The sequence below is a fragment of the Lissotriton vulgaris genome, chromosome 7 (assembly GCF_964263255.1).
Source record: "Lissotriton vulgaris chromosome 7, aLisVul1.2, whole genome shotgun sequence".
NCBI lineage: Eukaryota > Metazoa > Chordata > Amphibia > Caudata > Salamandridae > Lissotriton > Lissotriton vulgaris.
Genome location: NC_141695.1, coordinates 722,811,998 through 722,830,440, shown reverse-complemented (window position 1 = coordinate 722,830,440; position 18,443 = coordinate 722,811,998). Strand labels below are relative to the sequence as shown.

General features: G+C 42.2%; 1 protein-coding gene across 1 annotated transcript in view; it reads left to right on the top strand.

The window, feature by feature from the left end:
• The window catches only part of LOC147702335 (cilia- and flagella-associated protein 337-like), a 1,229,420-nt gene that overhangs the window by 926,008 nt on the left and 284,969 nt on the right, over nucleotides 1-18,443 (top strand). The window contains exons 17-18 of the mRNA XM_086930967.1: nucleotides 9,831-9,976; nucleotides 11,103-11,320. Of these exons, the coding sequence (XP_086787093.1) occupies nucleotides 9,831-9,976; nucleotides 11,103-11,320 (364 nt within the window). The remainder of the gene's footprint in view (nucleotides 1-9,830; nucleotides 9,977-11,102; nucleotides 11,321-18,443) is intronic.

Sequence of the window (18,443 nt, the reverse complement as noted above, 5' to 3'; positions counted from 1 at the left end):
TTACGGTTATAACCTTAGACCCAGCACTCCTATCATAAGTTATAAGGTAATCAACACCTGCATCACTGGCACAGCAGCACCTGCGTACCTATAGCGAGGAATGTGGTACTTTTAACAGGGAAGTGTGGGCCACTGTCAAGGTTCCACCCTGTCCCAACAATCGAGCACCAGTGCCAACAGGGGGGGGGGGCACTCCACTGCCCACATTGGTGGCAGACCTCTTCTCACCAAAGGGGGGGGGTTGTCCGTGAGCGAGCGGCTCAGCCGTTGGAAGTAGTGAAGCTCAACGCCATCTCCAATCACCAGGGGCTGAGCGGGATAGGTTGCAGCCATAAGCTGCCAAGACAAAATGGTGCTAGACGGCCTCCGGCAGCGCCAGAGGCACGTTCCGACTCTCGGCCTCATTGGACCATGCTGAGGGATATTTTCCAGGTGCAACCACAAGACAGGGACCTCCGGTCGTGGATTCTGCACGCCACTGGGTACACGGTTTCCCCCAGCACCAGACAATGCCTTCTGGCAGAAAGAAAGTGCTGCAAGGGCCTTTCGTGACCAGCGCACATCAGGCACTCTCTCCTTCTGTGTAGATAGAGAAGTTCTCCCGTCCCAGAGAACCCGCTCGGCTACTCGCTCACCAGCAGACTCAGGGAAACCCCTTGCAAACAGGGCTTCCATTCCATGAGAGAGCACTGAAGTGGATGCCTGCCTGAGCCCCGGGGTGACCTCAGAGAGTGCGCTCGATCTGAGGGCCAGTAATAGTAAAATAAGACACCCTAAGCACCAGGTCTCCACAGCTTTTGAGTGGAAATAAAGGCAAATATGCTTTCTATGTGCTAGTCCAGCGACACAGGGCAGGCTACCAAGCCCTGTGAGATAAGTGGGGCACACAGGCAGGGCCACAGGTAGGCCAACACACAGGTCCCTTGGAGGGTGAAGAGGCAGTCCTTTTTTAGCAGGTCAGCACAGAAAAGCCAAGTCCAAGTGGTGGTTCCCCTGACAACCCCAATAGTCCTCTGGTGCAGTCTGCAGAGCCAGCAGGGTCTGGTTACAAGTCCACACAGTATCTACTATCATGAGGTCACAGCCCCTTTACTTATAGTGCAAAACTCTTCCTCTGGGGGCAGTCCACACATTTTTAAGAAGTGCACAATACCCCTGTTCCCATCCTAAGGCCTGGCCCCAGACACACTACAGGGGGGCGGAGACAGCATTATGAAACTCATGTACAGCCCTATTCAGGGGCAGGTGCAACTCCTCCCATCACACTAAATTCAGACCAGGCCTTTTCATGTGCAAGGGAAACTCCTACCGCCCATCTTAATGCAACCAAGGTCTATTCAGCCCAGCAATGAGTAACCCAGGAAAGGCAGGGCACATACTCAACCCTCCTTATGACTGTCCATAGTGAATGCATATCCCCTTCTCCTGCCAATCTAAACCAGATGGTGAATACACATCCAGGCAGGGCACAAAATCATAAGCACACAGTAATGCCTACTTCTAAAAGTGGCATTGCTAAAATAGAAATAAATAAATCCGCTTACACCGATGAGCAGGATTTGTTATTATTATTCCAAACATACCAAACATGGCCACCCTACCCCTTTCATTTTATAAATTACCACTGAAGCACATATCAAGGAATTCCCAATGCAAACCTATGAGAGAGCAGCCTCACAGCTGTGAGAAACCAAATAGGCTGTTTATCACCACCAGGACATGCCACACAGTTGAGACACATGTCCTACCTTTTACCTACACAGCACCCTGCCCATAGGGCTCGCTAGGACTACTTAGGGGTAATCTATATGTAGTAAAAGGGGAGTCTCAGACGTGGCAACCACTTTAAATGCCATGGCTCTGCGGCAGTAAACTGGGCGTGCAGGCCCTGCAGTGGCAAAGGCCTGAGACAGGTTTGAAAGGCTACTACAGCGGGTGGCACAAGCAGCACTGCCAGCCCACTAGTAGCATTTAGTTTATAGGCATTGGGTATATGGGATACCACTGTACAAGGGACTTACAGGTATATTAAGTATGTCAAACAGGTGTAGACCAATCTTACCAAGTTTACAAGAGAAAGCACATGCACTTTAGCACTGATCAGCAGAGGTAAAGTGCCAAGAGTCCTAAAACCAACAAAACAGGTCAGAAAAAATACAGGAGGGAGGCTAAAAGTTCTGGGATGACCCTGCAAAAAGTGCCATTTCCAACAGGCCCTCATCACCAGCCAACTAGACTACAACAATGCTCTCTACATAGGAATCACCACACACCACCTGCAGAGACTTCTAACATATAGAGCTCAACAGTCAGACTCATCCTCAACCTCCCCCAACAAACCCACCTCACACCCCACCTCAAGCAATTCCACCTGCTCCCCATTCAGAAGAGAAGTAATTGCAAGCTGCTGACCCACGCACACAAGGCGCTACACAACCAAGGACCCACTTACATCAATTACCGCCTGACCTTCCACCAGCCATTGAATACTATACACTCTGCCTCCAGATCACTTGTCCACATGCCCTTTATCCACAGAAGGAGTGTCCTTCTCATGCATCGCAGTAAAGACATAGAACAGTCTTCCCATACAGCTCTGGACCATCACCTCTATGACAGTCAACACATTAGCATGTTGACGTTTTCACCTATTGTGTAAAATGTAACTCGGTTTTCATCAGGACAACAGAGGAAGCAGCCTATGAGGATGGAGAAATTAGAGGAAATCAATTACCTCAGTCTTTACCTAGGGTTAACTGAGTATTTGAGTGCAGGCGCTCATTAAATTCTACCTCAGTGCCATGTATATTTGCTTTTGAAAAACTTGTCATGAGAGACATTGACTCTTATTAAACAAAGAAAGCGCGCATGCTGTAATATTTCCCAGACTGAAAAGATAGCTTTTCGGACCCTGAGAAACAATCATGACTTTGTTATAAAACCCCAGCAAGGCCGGCTGCATAGTCTTCCTCAGCCCCGCTGTCTATCGAGTGGAAATTATTGGTCAACTTTCTGATACCTGATACCAATTGTTGTAACAGGATTGTGTAGTGTTCTGTATTGTGCCCCACTGGCACCTGTAGATAGAACCCTCCGTCTTGAGGATTCTAGGGCTACGAGTAGAATGTTAGGACTTGGCAGTTGAAGCCTGGTGTGCACTTGTGTCGTTGTGTTCTCTACGAGCTAGCAATAAACTACAATCTACATGGACGGCGTTTCCTGTGTTCTTATTCAAACACTACAAAAATGATGGCGACGATCTGCGGACAACGGACCCTATAACATTCATCTCATACCTGACAGGCAAGGCGCTGATCTGCTGATTCCTTCCGTCGAAGGAACTGCGGTGATCTTGGACCAGAGTGAAGCTTACGACGACGGACACTACCAGATAAGTGTTCCGTTTCTGTTATTACCACTGCGCGTCCATTTAGAGGCAGAGAACTGCGCGTCCATCTGAGGGGCGGAGGAACACTTCGTAACGGCCGTGGTTGGCGCAGAAGTAGAGCGCGTGGTTGGCAACGTTAACTACGTCGCTGACGTCCTGTCGGCCATTTTGAACGGAAGTTTCTGTTTTCATTGACGTGTGTGGTTGGCAACGTGAGACCACGCACACAGCGGCCATTTTAAGACGTGATTGGCAATCTTCATTGCTGTGTGCTACACGCTTTGGGACAGAGATTAAACACAATTTAAAAGAAATTTCCTCCTCCATATTAAGAGTAGAATGTAATAGAAAAAACGAGTATTTTCTTCTACATCAATTACTGCTAAAAAAAAGAGGAAAGAAGCTAACACGTTTTGGAAGAAGGTGTGCTTCAATTAAACCTATTTTTCTGTGGAGGCAAACATAGGGTTTGTGCTCATCCCAAATACTTATTCTACACAACGACACAACACGAATAGTCTGTTGATTTGGGATAAAATAAACTAGTAAATAAACCCTCATCGTGTACTATGCAGTCGGTCTCTCCTCCTCCACCTTTTCTTGAAACACCGGGCAATCCACCAATCACGTGGAAGAAATGGTTTGATGCGTTCGAAACCTACATAGGGGCAATTGGGGCGTCTAGATATCGCGCTGAAAGGAAGAAATTCTTACTACTACATTCATTAGGCTTCGAAGGGAGAGAGATTTACAAACACTTACCACCTCTAGTAAGGAACAACGCAGAGGAAGATATCGATGAATATGTCGAAACAAGGATGAAATTAGAATTAAGATTTGACGTCAAGCCCAGTCTTGTAGTGATCAGACATAAGTTTTTTTAAAAAGAACAATTGCCTGGAGAAGACGTTGAGACTTACATATCTAGTCTAAGACTTTTGAGTGCAGAATGCGAATTTGAAGGTTTCAGGGAACAACTGATCAGAGACCAATACATATGTAAGTGCACCGACAAGGCGATACAACAAAAACTGCTTACTTTAGGAAACCCTACACTTAAAGAGACTATCCGAACTGCAAAAAGTATTGAGTTATCTAAGAAGGAAGTCAAAGAACTAGAAAAAAAGAGTGAAGAAGCAGTTTCCGTAGTCAGAACTAAGGAGAATAGGGACAACAGATCAGTCCCTAGTCAACAACGTTTCGATAAGAATAACGTTCAAAATTATCAACGTTTTGAAAGAAATCCGTTCCCTAGGAATGACATTTGTTACAGATGTGGGAATCTCTCTCACAACAAGAACAACAAATTTTGTCCTGCCAGGAGTTCTGTGTGTCGGAATTGTGGAAAATATGGACATTTTGCCAAAATTTGTCAAAATCCTAGGCAGGGAAATTCTACATTTGTCAGTAAACCTCAGGGTGTAGGAAATGTCAATGGAGTTGGGAATGTTTCAGATATGCAAGATAATACAAATATGGGTATGAATCCAGTTAACAGTATCCAAGACGATCTTAGAGACATGGTTGTAGTAGTACATGAAAACTCACATTCGTCTGATAATGTTAAAGGAGATGGCAAAGTTATGGTTGTAGCTGTGCGTGAGGATGGTGTCATTGTGGGTGACCCCTCTGATTGCGTTGATCCCTATGAAAATTTTGGTGTGGGAGACAAAGTAATTTCCCTGCTAGTAGATTCAGGAGCAAGGGTTACTATAATCACCCAAGAATTGTTTGGAGAAACATGGCCAGAGAGAAAACTTGAACCTCCTGATAGGGCTCCTGTTTCTTTTGAGGGACGAAGAATAGCCCTACTTGGTTATTTTGAAGATGTTCTACAATTCAGGGGCAGGAAAATCTTTGGGAAAATATATGTCGCGATTAAGGGGTTGAACATTTTGGGGTGGTTTCATGGGAGTTTGTTCGGGTTGATCTTGAGACCTGGGGCAAAAGAGCAAGTCAGCTTGGCTGAACCTGATAACTGTATTGCTAGCCTTGCTGATACCAATGACTACATTGAGAGTCTCCCTTCAAAGTTTCCCTTTGTCTTTGGGAAGGGACTTGGGAAGATCAAGGATTTTAGTCATGAGATCAGGGTCAAAGATGGTGCCATCCCCATCAAACACAAAGTCAGAAGTGTTCCATTTAGTGTAAGGGATAGTCTAGAGGCCGAACTTATTGAACTATGCAAGAAAGGGATCATTGAACCGATTGAGTCATCCTTGTGGTTGTCTCCTCTTGTTGTCGCCAGAAAAAGGAATGGTGATTTGCGCGTCTGTGTGGATCTGGATTGACTCACACCCTTTACCGAAAATCACAGACTTGTTGTCCCTTACCAGAGGCGCAAAGTGGTTCACTAAGTTGGACCTAGCTTCTGCATACCATCAGGTCGTTTTGAGTGAGTCCTCTAAACATTTAACTGCATTTGTCTCCCCATTTGGCAGTTTCTAGTACTGCAGAATGCCGTTCGGCCTTGCGTCGGCGGCAGCTGTTTTCCAAAGATTGATGAGTCAAATGTTTAAAAATACCCCGGGTGTAATTGTCTTCCAAGATGATGTTTTAATTTTTGGCGAAAACAAAGAGGATCATGACAGTTCTTTGAATCAAGTTTTGGAAATAATGCAAAATAAGGGTATTGTTCTCAAAAGAGAAAAGTGTGTTTTCCTGAAGGAAAAGATGGAATTCCTTGGTCATGTTGTCTCACACAATGGGGTGGAGCCACGTCCAGGGTTGGTGAAAGCAATTGTAGATGCATCTCCTCCAGTCGACAAGGCAGGTTTGAAGTCTTTCATAGGACTCAGTGAGTTTTATTCCAGGTTTATAAAGGATTATGCATCCAAGGTTCATCCACTTACCAATATGTTGAAGAAAAATGTGCCATTTGTTTGGGATAAGAACTGCCAGGAAATTTTTGTGTGGATTAAGTCTCAATTGGTGAGTGAAAGTGTTCTTAAGGCTTTTGATCCCAATAAAGAGTGTGTGGTGACTGTAGATGCAAGTGGATTTGGCCTTGGAGCCGTGCTCACTCAGAAGAGTGGTCAGGTCGACAACACCATTGCGTATGCTTCAAGGGTTTTGCGTGGCGCTGAAGTGAATTTCTCTGTGATTGAGAAGGAGCTTTTAGCCTGTTGGTGGGCTGTGAGGAAATTCAACTCTTTTCTCTGGGGCAGTCATTTCATCATACGTACTGACCATAATCCTTTAGTTTCCATTTTGTCCGGTGAGAAGATTAAAGAACACACCCCGCGCATTGCCAGGTTGTCGACTAAGCTACTCCAGTATAATTTTGATGTGGTCTATTTGCCTGGTTCAAAAAATGTCAGAGCGGACTATTTTTCACGTTTCCCCATTTCTGGTCATGATACTGATTTTGAAAACGATGATGACCAAGAGGACTGTTTTGTTGCTGCTTTGGATCTTGAGGGAATGTGTGCTGTCAATGAAGCAGAATGGCGAAAGGAGTTATTGAAAGATGAGGTACTTGTCCAGGTCCTGAGTTTTCTAAAAAAAGGTTGGCCCAAAGAGAAAAATGTTTCAGGACAATTTCAGACTTTTGTCAAAGTTGCTGATGAGCTCACGGTGGAAGATGGCATTCTTATGCGGGGTGGTAGACTCATTCCCCCCGAGAGTTTAAGGAAACGTCTTGTAGAGGGTGCGCATGAAGGACATTTGGGAAAAACGTTCACCAAACGCAGATTACGGGATGTATTTTGGTGGCCACTGATGGATGTGTGTGTGGACACTCTAGTTGATGGTTGTGTCATCTGTAGGTCGTCTGACAAAAGCCATAAACCTAGAACACCTCCTTTGGAACCTGTTGTTTTTCCCGAGAGGGCGTGGGAAAAGATTGGGGTTGATCTAGTCGGTCCTTTAAATCTTTTGCCTTCTTCATCACGTTTTGCCATCGTTGCCATTGATTACTATTCCAAATGGCCAGAGATTCGGTTTATCAGTGAGCCTTCCTCAGCCAATGTCATTTCTTTCCTTAAAGATGTTTTCCTTAGGGAAGGGTTCCCCTCTGTTGTTATGACAGACAATGGTGTGCAGTTTGTAAGTTCAGAATTTGAAGGTTTCCTTAAACAAGGTGGTGTTTCTCATAAGAAGAGTTCACTCTATCACCCTCAGGCCAATGGCCTTGTGGAGAGGATGAACCGTGTGTTAAATAATTGTGTGCAATGGGCTATTGCTTGCAAGTGTGTTCTTGAAAATGCTGTTCGTTCCATGTTGTGGTTTTACCGCACCACTGCTCATTCATCCACTGGTGTGTCTCCGTTCGAACTCCTAAGAGGGAGAAAACCATCCACAAAAATTTGTCCAGGGTGGATGTCAAAGTGGGTTAAGATGAATGTAATGGACGGGGTTGATGGGTTTGCAAGGGACAATGTTGTGAAGGTTCAAGCAAAGCAGAAAGCTTATTTTGATGAAAGAAACAGAGCTATACCGCATAGTATTCATGCTGGAGATGTTGTTCGTATTAAGAGCCCTGTTCATGTCACCAAGGGAAGAAGTAAATTCTCGGAGTCTTTTGTTGTTGATAAAGTTTGTGGCAATGCCATACGTGTCAATAATAATCACTGGTGGAATGTCAGTAAAGTGGTGAAAGTCAATGCCAAGGAACCTGATTGTGTCAATCGTGGTCTCCTATCTGATTCTCGCTATGATGCTAAATGCTCTTATGATGTCAACAATGATGGTGGTGATTTTCCTGGACTTCGCAGGAGTTCGAGAGTTGTTAGGATTCCTGCCAGGTTTAGGTAACCACATAGTTCTCTTTTCGGTTCCTGTTCTTGTTCTAATCCTTGCTCTACTTTCTTCATTGTCTTTTCTTTTTCTTATTTTTCTCACGTTTCTTTTCTCTCTTTCTTTTCCACTGTTTCTCTTTTCTGTTCTCCGAGCTCTTTCCTTTCTGTTTATAAGGAAGAGGATAATGTAGTGTTCTGTATTGTGCCCCACTGGCACCTGTAGATAGAACCCTCCGTCTTGAGGATTCTAGGGCTACGAGTAGAATGTTAGGACTTGGCAGTTGAAGCCTGGTGTGCACTTGTGTCGTTGTGTTCTCTACGAGCTAGCAATAAACTACAATCTACATGGACGGCGTTTCCTGTGTTCTTATTCAAACACTACAGATTGGCCATAACTCCATGACAGAAATCTAGAAAACTATTGAGAACCTCACCAAGCAGGGTCTGGTATGGGATTCCTAAGCACAAATTAGCATACCTTTCTAAGCAAACAACATCCAAGAGTTCTAGAAACACAAATTGCATAAAAGACTACAGAAACATTGATGTGCTAATGAGTTGACTGTCATAAATTATAGTGATTGAATTAAACTCAAACTCTGAGTCTTTTTTATTGAAAATGTTACCATACTGTCAGTCACGTATCACGTTTACTGCGCTATATATATCTATGTATGTATATATGTATATATTTATATAGCACAGTGAAAGTGATACTTGTGTATGTATATCTGACTTGTATATGCAGTAACTAAATACACTGCTTGAATGTATATGGATGACCAATACATTCATCTTGCCATACAAGCCTAGGCTTTTAGCTTCTCCTAAGGCAATCTTTGTGATTTTCTGTATATGTACCCAGGTTCCCACGAATACCAGTCTGACCCACACTATTTATTTAGTCTTGCATAATTTTGGAGAGGCATATGTGTAATAGAGAGCCACGTCATTGTGACTTTGTTTCTTTTTTGCTTTTTACATGATGCACAGGAACTTGCCATTGTTGCACTGCATGTCTAAAATGCGTTGGCTACGCTAATAGGTCCATAAGTGAGACCTGTTGGCTTTGCCAATGTTGGTTAATCAAGTAGTACTTGACATTTCTGATCATGGTTTCTGTGAATGCTGAGATTCAACCAGTTTGTCAATAGATGTTTCAGGACCACCTGGAGAGGGCGACAGGGAACATAAGGTTCTATTTTGTACATTTCTCAATACAAAACCCAAACTACACTCATGGGTAGTTCTAGAGAGTCAGATTCCATTTTATTTAAACATAGGGTGAGAAACTTTAATCACAAATGTTTCACAAATATTTGCCATACTGCTTAGCATTGGGAAATTGTCCTCATCATCAGCTCATGTTATAGCATCTCTGATATCTTTCGTAATGGTAAATGTACATTTAGCAGAGTCCTGCACCACTCATTCAATTAAATATATCTTGCTTTTTTTGTTACCAAGCCATTATCTAGTGCCAACTCTTCTTAGCTTAGCTATTTCCTTTCCTGGGAAACAAGTTAGTATGTATTTGAAAGAAAACAAACTGGGTACTGTCACTTCCGAACTAAAGTGATGTGTTCCATTAAAGTCACCGTTGATGATGATTGATAGTATAATGTTGACGCCAAGAGAGAATGTACAAGTACTTCAGATGACCATGATGTTGCCTGAGTGAATTATGTCACTTTCTTTTTCAGTGTCCTTCTATGCCCCACAAGAAGCTGATGAATCCATTTTTGGACTGTCAGCCAATTCAGACAACACTGTTCTGGTTTCAGGAGACACGGGTGGATGGATCCGGATTTGGGATATTTCAGGGTATGGATTGCAGCCTACAGAGCAGGTAGCGCATCATATTCAGATCTTGTCCCTTTTTGCCCTCACCTTGCAAGAATGTATTTTTTAACAATAGCTTTCTCTTACCCAAACGTCAGACACAGTTCTAAATGTTTGTTTACTGTACATAATGAAAAGCTGGATACAGATACCGTCTAGGGCATATGATGGGAAGATTGGACCTCACAGACTGTCAAATTCTTATTGTCTGCTACTTGGTGCAGGGAACTGCAGGGGGCTAGCATAGGTACCCCCCAAGTGCATCCCCCACCCCTCCATCACCCCGGGGGCCCACACACGGCCCCCAAAGTCAATCCCCGCCAGCCGATCCATGGCGCCATCGCCATCATGGAAGGGCCAGTATTCCACCCACATCATAATATGGGTGGCGGTGCCTACTAGGCACTGCCAATATATTACTGGCCCAGCACCGCCTGGCCAGCAATCGGAACGATTGCAAATCGACGGAAAAGGGGCAGATTGATTTTGCGTCCGCCGCGATACCCCACCATCATATTATGGCGGGGGGTATTTCTCGTTACAATGGAATAGCGGTCGCAGAGGCGATTGTTATGCCATCGTAATGAGCCCCTTTGTTCGAAGACTTGCGCACCTGCTGCAGATACCTTTATCTCTGAAGCTTGATTTGCATTTTCATGTAAGGGGAAGGTAAGACAAGGAAGGGAAAAGTAATATAATATTAATTGAAATGAGTGCGTCAATGCATTGTGGTCCTTTGTAGAGTTTGCTGTGTCAAGAACAGAGAACCAAAGTATTTCAATATGTTGTTCTGAATTTGTTTTTGCTGCTATCCGACTCATCGCAAACAGGTGTCTATATGCACTGATGACACCTAATCGTTTTACATAAACCCTGCATTGAATAATTCTGTGTAGAGCATAGAATGCTTCTTCTGCCCATGCTCTGAGATGGAACATTATGCACTCAAGCACTGGCTGCCATATTTCCACTGTAATAGCACTGAATATCTGTGACAACACTATCCACGCGGAACCTTTCTGGCACTGTATTTCAACTCATTCACAGAGAGGAAGGGGAAATGAAACACACTGGCCTCATTTTGAGGCTCTAAATTCCCTAAAGTCTCAACCATGTTGTTTGTCTTGCTTTAGGTATCCGAGAGGCCCCCACCCCTGCTGTGTGCCTGGAGGGCCCACAAAAGCACCCTAGTGAGTGTTCAGCTGCTTATATTTGGTTCGGACTCATTCGTCCTCAGTGGTTCCTCAGACAGAACTGCCAAGATGTGGACTGCTGATGGGAAGTGTGTAGGAACCTTTGGGCAGGAGAAGAGCTGGAACTTAAGGAACCCCAACACATTCCTCCACCACAAGTGAGTCTGGTGTACTTCTTGGAAATATGTTTCGCTAGGATTTAACTACAAGCAAGACAAGGCATGCTAGCCTTTGCCATTATGTATCTGTGCTTTAATTTACATATTTCTTGACTTGAGTGCTGCTTGAGCATTCACACTAAGTCCTTTAAAACACGAGAAGAGACTTTGGTATACAGTCTTGAATTTGAAGCTTTGTAACTGGAGCTGCAAGTGGCATCCATGTGTCAGGCATCACGTTTGGACTTTGTCTATGCACCATGCTAATGAGGCCTCTTCTGCTTATAATGGTGGCAACAATCAACTGCCCACAAAATTGGTGGAATTTTGATGGCTCTGCGTTACGCTTGTAATGCGGAATTATGGTCAAATTCCGCTAATGCCTGCATGACGCATTTTTTCATGCAAGGCTCGAGAAGCGTGAGTTGGCGAGTGAGGTTTGCCATCCCCGAGCATGATTGTCTAACATGGGCAGTCAAAAGCTGTCAAGGTCAGAGGGCGGTTTCTTGAGTAAATTTGCTGCCGCTCGAGTAGATTTTCTACTCGAGCGTCTGCAAAATCAACTTGAATGGGTGCGTGCTTTTGCACACCGCATGGTTCAGTTCGCTCTGATTTATCAGCGCTACTCACACTACCAGAGCTAAATTAAAGCACTGTGTGCATATTTTCTGCCAGCTTGAGAAACTCGGTGGAGTCTCACAGAGTTTTTATGTAACTCAGCGGAGTCTGTGGGGGTTAAACTGCTAGTTCTGCCTATCCCTGCAATAAATGTGCATTGGAAACTACTAACCAGTCTCACCTTTCAAAGGTGGACTCAAAGTTAATGGCTTTTCTAATGCTTTCCCAAAAACGGACGTTATCTTGAATGGCCACTGTGCATGTGTATAGATGCATGCACAAAAGGTCGCCATTTTGGAAAGCCTTTTCATATGGAGTAAGAAAAATCATATTAACAATACTATCATCTGCACACGTGACCATTTTGAAAGTTTGGAAAACATTCCAATATGTTCAGCCATATGTCCAGATGGATACTCACGAATGGGCAACTATGTCGGAATGTTTTTTTCACAGTAAAATAAAAATTCCAAAATGGCCACCAGTGAATGCGCATACATGCACACACATGGCTGCTATAATCTAATAATTTTTTTGTTACATTTTATTACCAATTTATCCTTCCAACATGATGCACTCAATTTTGGGGGGGGTAAACAAGAAACAAAGTATGAGCAGTGTATCATAAAAATACAGCAAATTTGTTGGCCAGCTGGCAGCACGCAGCTGCCAGGCCCTTGCAAAAATAATACTTTAAAAAAACATTGCTAAGGAGGATGAAAATGTAATGGCAAGGGAGCAATAGATGAATGTGGGTGGAAAGACGTTATAGTAATACCATGCGCACAACTCGTCAGAAGCTTGCTCCTCCTAATTCTAGTACCCTCATCCCACCCGCATACCCTCCAACACACCATACTGTTTTCTAACTCACCCAAAGATATCTCACATAGCACACTCTACTCCATCCATTGTCACAAGCAAATGTATCAAAGTGAAACTGGTGCTCCTGCCACGTATCCGTGTGGTGATGCTGATGCTGCTGGAACATTTCTCTACAATGTTTTATTTTGTTGTCTAATATATGTGGGACATCTAGGGCCCATGAGCTCCATGATAAAGTGAGTGAGATAGTCAAAGTTCCTATTATATTATGGTTGCTCATAAAACGTCTTATTTTTCTAATTTGACACCCAAACATGATTGAAACAGAGTCAGATGTTGTAAGAGTTGTGCTGGGGCAAACTCATGCAAAGTGATGAAAAGCCGTGCAAACATTTGCAAGGGTATTTTCAAATTGTTTTTTTGTGCTGGAAAAGTGACATGTTCTCAGTACAAATCGTGCTTTGCTCTGCTCTGCACCACTTTGTGTCAAGGGAGTGTTATTGAGGTTTAACTTGGGTGGATGAGCGCCACCCATAGTTTTTGACGCATCTTTCAAGATAGCTAACACAACTTTGCATCAAAAATAACCCGTCCTTGAAGCAGACGTTAGCATTGAGAAATCATTTCATTGCTCCACCGCCACACATTGCACATATGCTGTTCTGAACAGCATATAAACAATGTGTGGAATGCTTAGAATTTGTCTAGACATGGGATTTTGTATTTGAAGGACATGCACTGACGCTTTTGTTCCCTTGAAATAAAAATATTGGAAACGTATATAATTCATGTCACAATATGTGTTGTTTCATGACACTTAAATAATGTCTGCCTTTTATTAAATAACGCAATAGCATTGACGTGAGTTGTCCTAAAAATACAACTTCTGTTTCTCCAGAAATCTTAACAGAAGGTGTGCTCAACTCGCTGAGCAATTGGAGCGGAACTACTAGGCATTTTGATTACTGATATGTCGGTAACTGGTCCGTTGTATCCAAGCAGCTCTCGTTTGAGCTGGTAAAGAGTAACTACGGGGGACAGATTTCTAGCCCAGCATTGTGTTGAAATACGGGAAGGAAAAATAAGCATATCTGTGGAAGAAAAACAGTTATGCGTGCTTACATTTTAAAAGTGCACATATTTTATTTTAGCACACATTTTAACTTATTTTTCCCCTCTTGGGCCATCCGTGACCTGTCCAAATAGCTGCTTTTGTAATATCCCAGCTGCTGGAGAAACCACAAAGTACAAAATGATAGGCACACATTTCCTGAAAGCCTTGAGGTTTGGGCCAGGCTCCAAGATGATCACAGATGAGGTTTTATGCTGCAGAGCAGACCGGCAGCTGTTCCACAGCATAGCGGGAAGGAGACACGCGGTCCAGCGAGTTCAGCTCTCCACAGAATCCGGGCAATTTCCTAATTGCTAAAATATCTCTGTGAAGCACGCAACAACAGTCCTTGTCCAAAGAGGCAAGACAGAACAACTCAAAACCCACCCACAGAGCGAGCATATGATCTACCTTCAGCAAAACATCTATTGAAACATGATGCACACCAATACCATAGTATTGCTGCTCCTAAATCTGTGGTGTTTCATTTCTGCTCAGTGACTTGAATCAGCTGTATTGCATACCAGCATCTGAATCAATTGTGTCTGGCCAAACAATCCTCTTCTGTGCTGCTCCATAATCTCCTCCGCTCAACACTTGCTTCCAGACTAACAATTTCTACCTCCTCCCATCCTCATAAATCAATAAAGCGCCTTTTTACTCTCTCAGCATCTGAGTACCCATTCTATATAGCATACACCAAGCATCCTGGCACTCGCAAGTGCCCCCCGACTGTCATCATACACGGACGTACACTGATTGCATTGTCCAGTATTGAGTGCCATCAGCCTCTGTGCATCAACTCGCATTTCTATCATAAACACTCACTTCAAATTGCAGACTGCCTCATTTAGCGCAATCCTCCATCCTCTAAACCTCTGAAACATGGCTCCCCCCAGCCGCTGCCCCAGTCTTTGATGAACTCGTCACAGGTGTTTACTAAACCTTAAGTAGCTTGCTCAACCTTCTGTGGTAAGAAGATCCGGAGACGAGAAGGTAGGTTCTAAGTGTATTTATTGGTGACTCTCCAAGCGGACGGGGATCCCTGCCTGCCGTCCGTCTCAACCGTCTACCAGGAATCGCCTGTCACCCTAGAACCATGAAGAGGATTCCGACAGGAAACATTCCAATCCCACAGACATGGTAAGACGGCTTTGGACAAGTACAACATATCCCCATTCATCATAACAAATGAAACAACAGAAAAGAACAGAAGATAAAACAAGCAAAGCAAAACATTGTGAAAATAAATATGAAATAAATTCATATATAATGCATAAGAACCAACTTAAGATGAAACATATACATCACATAATATCACATACTTCAATAAAAATGCAAATATATTAAGTCATAACAAAGTCATCAAATTTTCTTGGTACTTGGCGCAACCTGGCAGGTAAATGTTGCTTGATAACAACATCACTAACACAAGCACCCACCCCCTTCCTTTCGACAAAAGCAGGTGAGATAACCTTTAAATGAGAAAAATCGTCATTTTTCTTGTACAAGGCCAACCTTTGAAAATTCAATTTCTGACCATTCTCAAGAACCACATGCCATTTATGAACTTCTTTTACTTTCATGGGGTCAGAAAATGTATTCAGACCACTCTTTTTTTTACCATACTTAATTTTAATTAAATCACCAACTTCAATGTTACCAAAACGTTTTGTTTTTGTAACGATAGTGTCACATTAATGCATCCAAAAAGGTGTCAATTTAGTTTATGGTAATCTACCTCTCATTAGTATAAAAGGTATTTCGCCAGTAATGCTATGCACAGTGGTGTTGTGGGCCCACGCCATATCTTGTACACACTTTTGAACATTCTGCCAACCTTGTATAGCCAGTTGAATTGCACCCTTAACTACTCTATTCATACATTCTACTATACCATTTCCCTGAGGGTTGTACAGTGAAGTACACATATGTTTTATACCTTTATGCTGAAGAAAATTGCGCATAAAATGAGAGGTTAATTGCGTGCCATTATCAGTGATTAGGGTATGTGGAAAACCTTCCCTCATAAAGATAGAGTTAAGACTTTCAATGACTGATATTTCTTAAAATTTTTACTTCAAGCCATCTGGAAAAAACATCCACCCAAACAATACCAAAATGCAAATCACCAGAAACATATTCTAACGGACAGTGAAAAATAAGGCAGACTTTATCCCAAGGTAGACCATCACTACTAGTAATAGACCCCATACATTTGGAATTGATTTTCAATCGTTTCTCAATTTCTCTACACAAGGAACAATTTTCAACCCAAGTTTTGATGTCTTCATCAAGGCCTGGCCACCAAAACTGACTTTTTAATTGTTTGGTAGTATTGGTTTGCCCAAGATGTCCTTCGTGAGCTAGAAAAAATTACTTCTTTCTGAGAGTACTAGGAGGAATACATTTCTCACCCCTTAATATCAAATCATCAGAAACTCCAATCCTGAGTTCTTCTTGTAATTTAACATAAGCACGTAAGGAAGGTTTCACTAAACCTTCACGTTTCCATCTTAAACTAATAGAACTAGCTAATTCACAATAGTCAGAGTCGTTAATAGCAGCTTGATGCCATTCTTCTTTAGAAATGGATTTGAACTCTTCCACACCCACATCATCAATGCTGTACACTAAGCAAATTACCTCATCATCAAAATTAAAAACATCTTTCTCTGGTAAAGGGAGTCTTGATAAACAGTCTTCCTGAACATTTTTCCAACCAGTAATATATTCTGTTTTATAAATAAACTCCTGTAATTTCGATGCAAACCTCATCAAATGAGGTGAACCTTTATCGGCACCACCCGGGCTGAGAATTCTAATTAAAGGCTTATAATCAGTTCTGAGAGTGAAGTGGTTCCCCCAAATGTATGTTCGAAAATAATGCACACCCCAAGCTGCAGCCAAAACCTCACGCTTGATGACTGCATAGTTTCGTTCAGAACTCTTGAGTGTACACAAAGCGAATGCAACAGGTTTCTTAACACCCACTTTGTTTTCCCACAAAACTTCACCAATTCCTTGTGCACTGGCATCAACAGTGATAAACATGTCTTTGCCAGATTCAAATGGTGTAAGAATACCAGCATTGATAATTTCGCTTTTGATATTCTGAAAAGCATTTTCTTGCAGAGTGTCCCAGGAAAATGGTGCCCATTTCCTCAACAATTGCCTTAAAGCCTCAGTTTTGTGTGCAAAGTTATCTGCAAATTTCGAATAATACTCTATTAGCCCCATGAAGAACTTTAATTGTTGTTTTGTGGTAGGCGTGGCTACATCTCTGATGGCATGTAACAAATCCTCTTTCGGTTGCACACCTGCTTCGGAAACGGTGTACCCTAAAGAATCTACTTGTTTAGCTAAGAACAAACATTTATCTTTACTTAATGTAAGACCAACATTTTGTAGTGAATTCAACACATTATCCAAAGTTACATTGTGTTCAGCAAGATTTTTACCAGTGATGAGAATATCGTCTTGAAAAGAATGAACATTGGTGAAGTTTTTAAGAATGTGATGCATCATACATTGGAAAGCGCTAGCGGCTGAGGCTAGGCCGAAAGGTAATCTTTTGAATTGAAATACTCCTTTCACCGTAAAAAAAAAGCTATTAGTTTTCTAGATTTAGGATGCAAAACAACCTGATGTTAGATCAAGTTTTGAAAAAAATGTTGCCTTATCCATTAGTAAAACCATTTCATAAATGTTAGGGAGGGGAAAACTATCAACAATGATGTTTTGATTTAGGGATCTAAGGTCCACACAAAAACAAAGTTTGCCATCCTTTTTTTTTGTGACGACAATCGGAGAAACCCACTCTAAGACTTTAATTTGTTCAATGATATCTTGCTTTTGCATGTCAAGCAACATTTCTTTGACTTCCTCAAGGACTGAAATGTGAATTTTCCTAAGAGGATGTCTGAAAGGAATGATAAATTAAAAGTACCTTCAAGGGATTTAATTAGCGATCTTTTAGAATCATTTGTGATTTTTAATTGGGGACCCAAATAGATGACAGTCTGTTCTTATTAATATATTGCAATAATGTTTACCTTTATTTCTTATTTAAATGGATTGTGCTAATAGTCACAACAAGCAACCTAAATAGTCCAAGAACAGTATATAGTTAAAAAATCAAAGTAGAGTGAAAAACAAAAACAAAACAAAAAACGAGTGTATATAGAAAAATTACTTTATATATTTTTGAATGGGGTACTGAAAAGTATTTAAACAATGTTACATGATGAAAACAATACAGATTTAAAGCAACTTCACTGTAACAATTGTGTGTGCTATTCTTCTTTGTTGCAATAAATACAAAGTAATGGAAGTAAAAGTGTTGGTCGACGTTTCGGTCTCTAGAAATTGATTGACGAGACCATCTTCAGAACTAAACGATAATACACTTTTTGATCTCTTTATAGCGAGCAGAATAATCGTTATTTGAGGCAATGTGCAAACAATGACTCCAACAGTGAAAAGGATTTGAGAATAAATCATAAATCTTTTCAATCGTCGTTAATCGGTGCCTGATCCTATAGGTGACGCTCTCCTTGGTTTGAAATT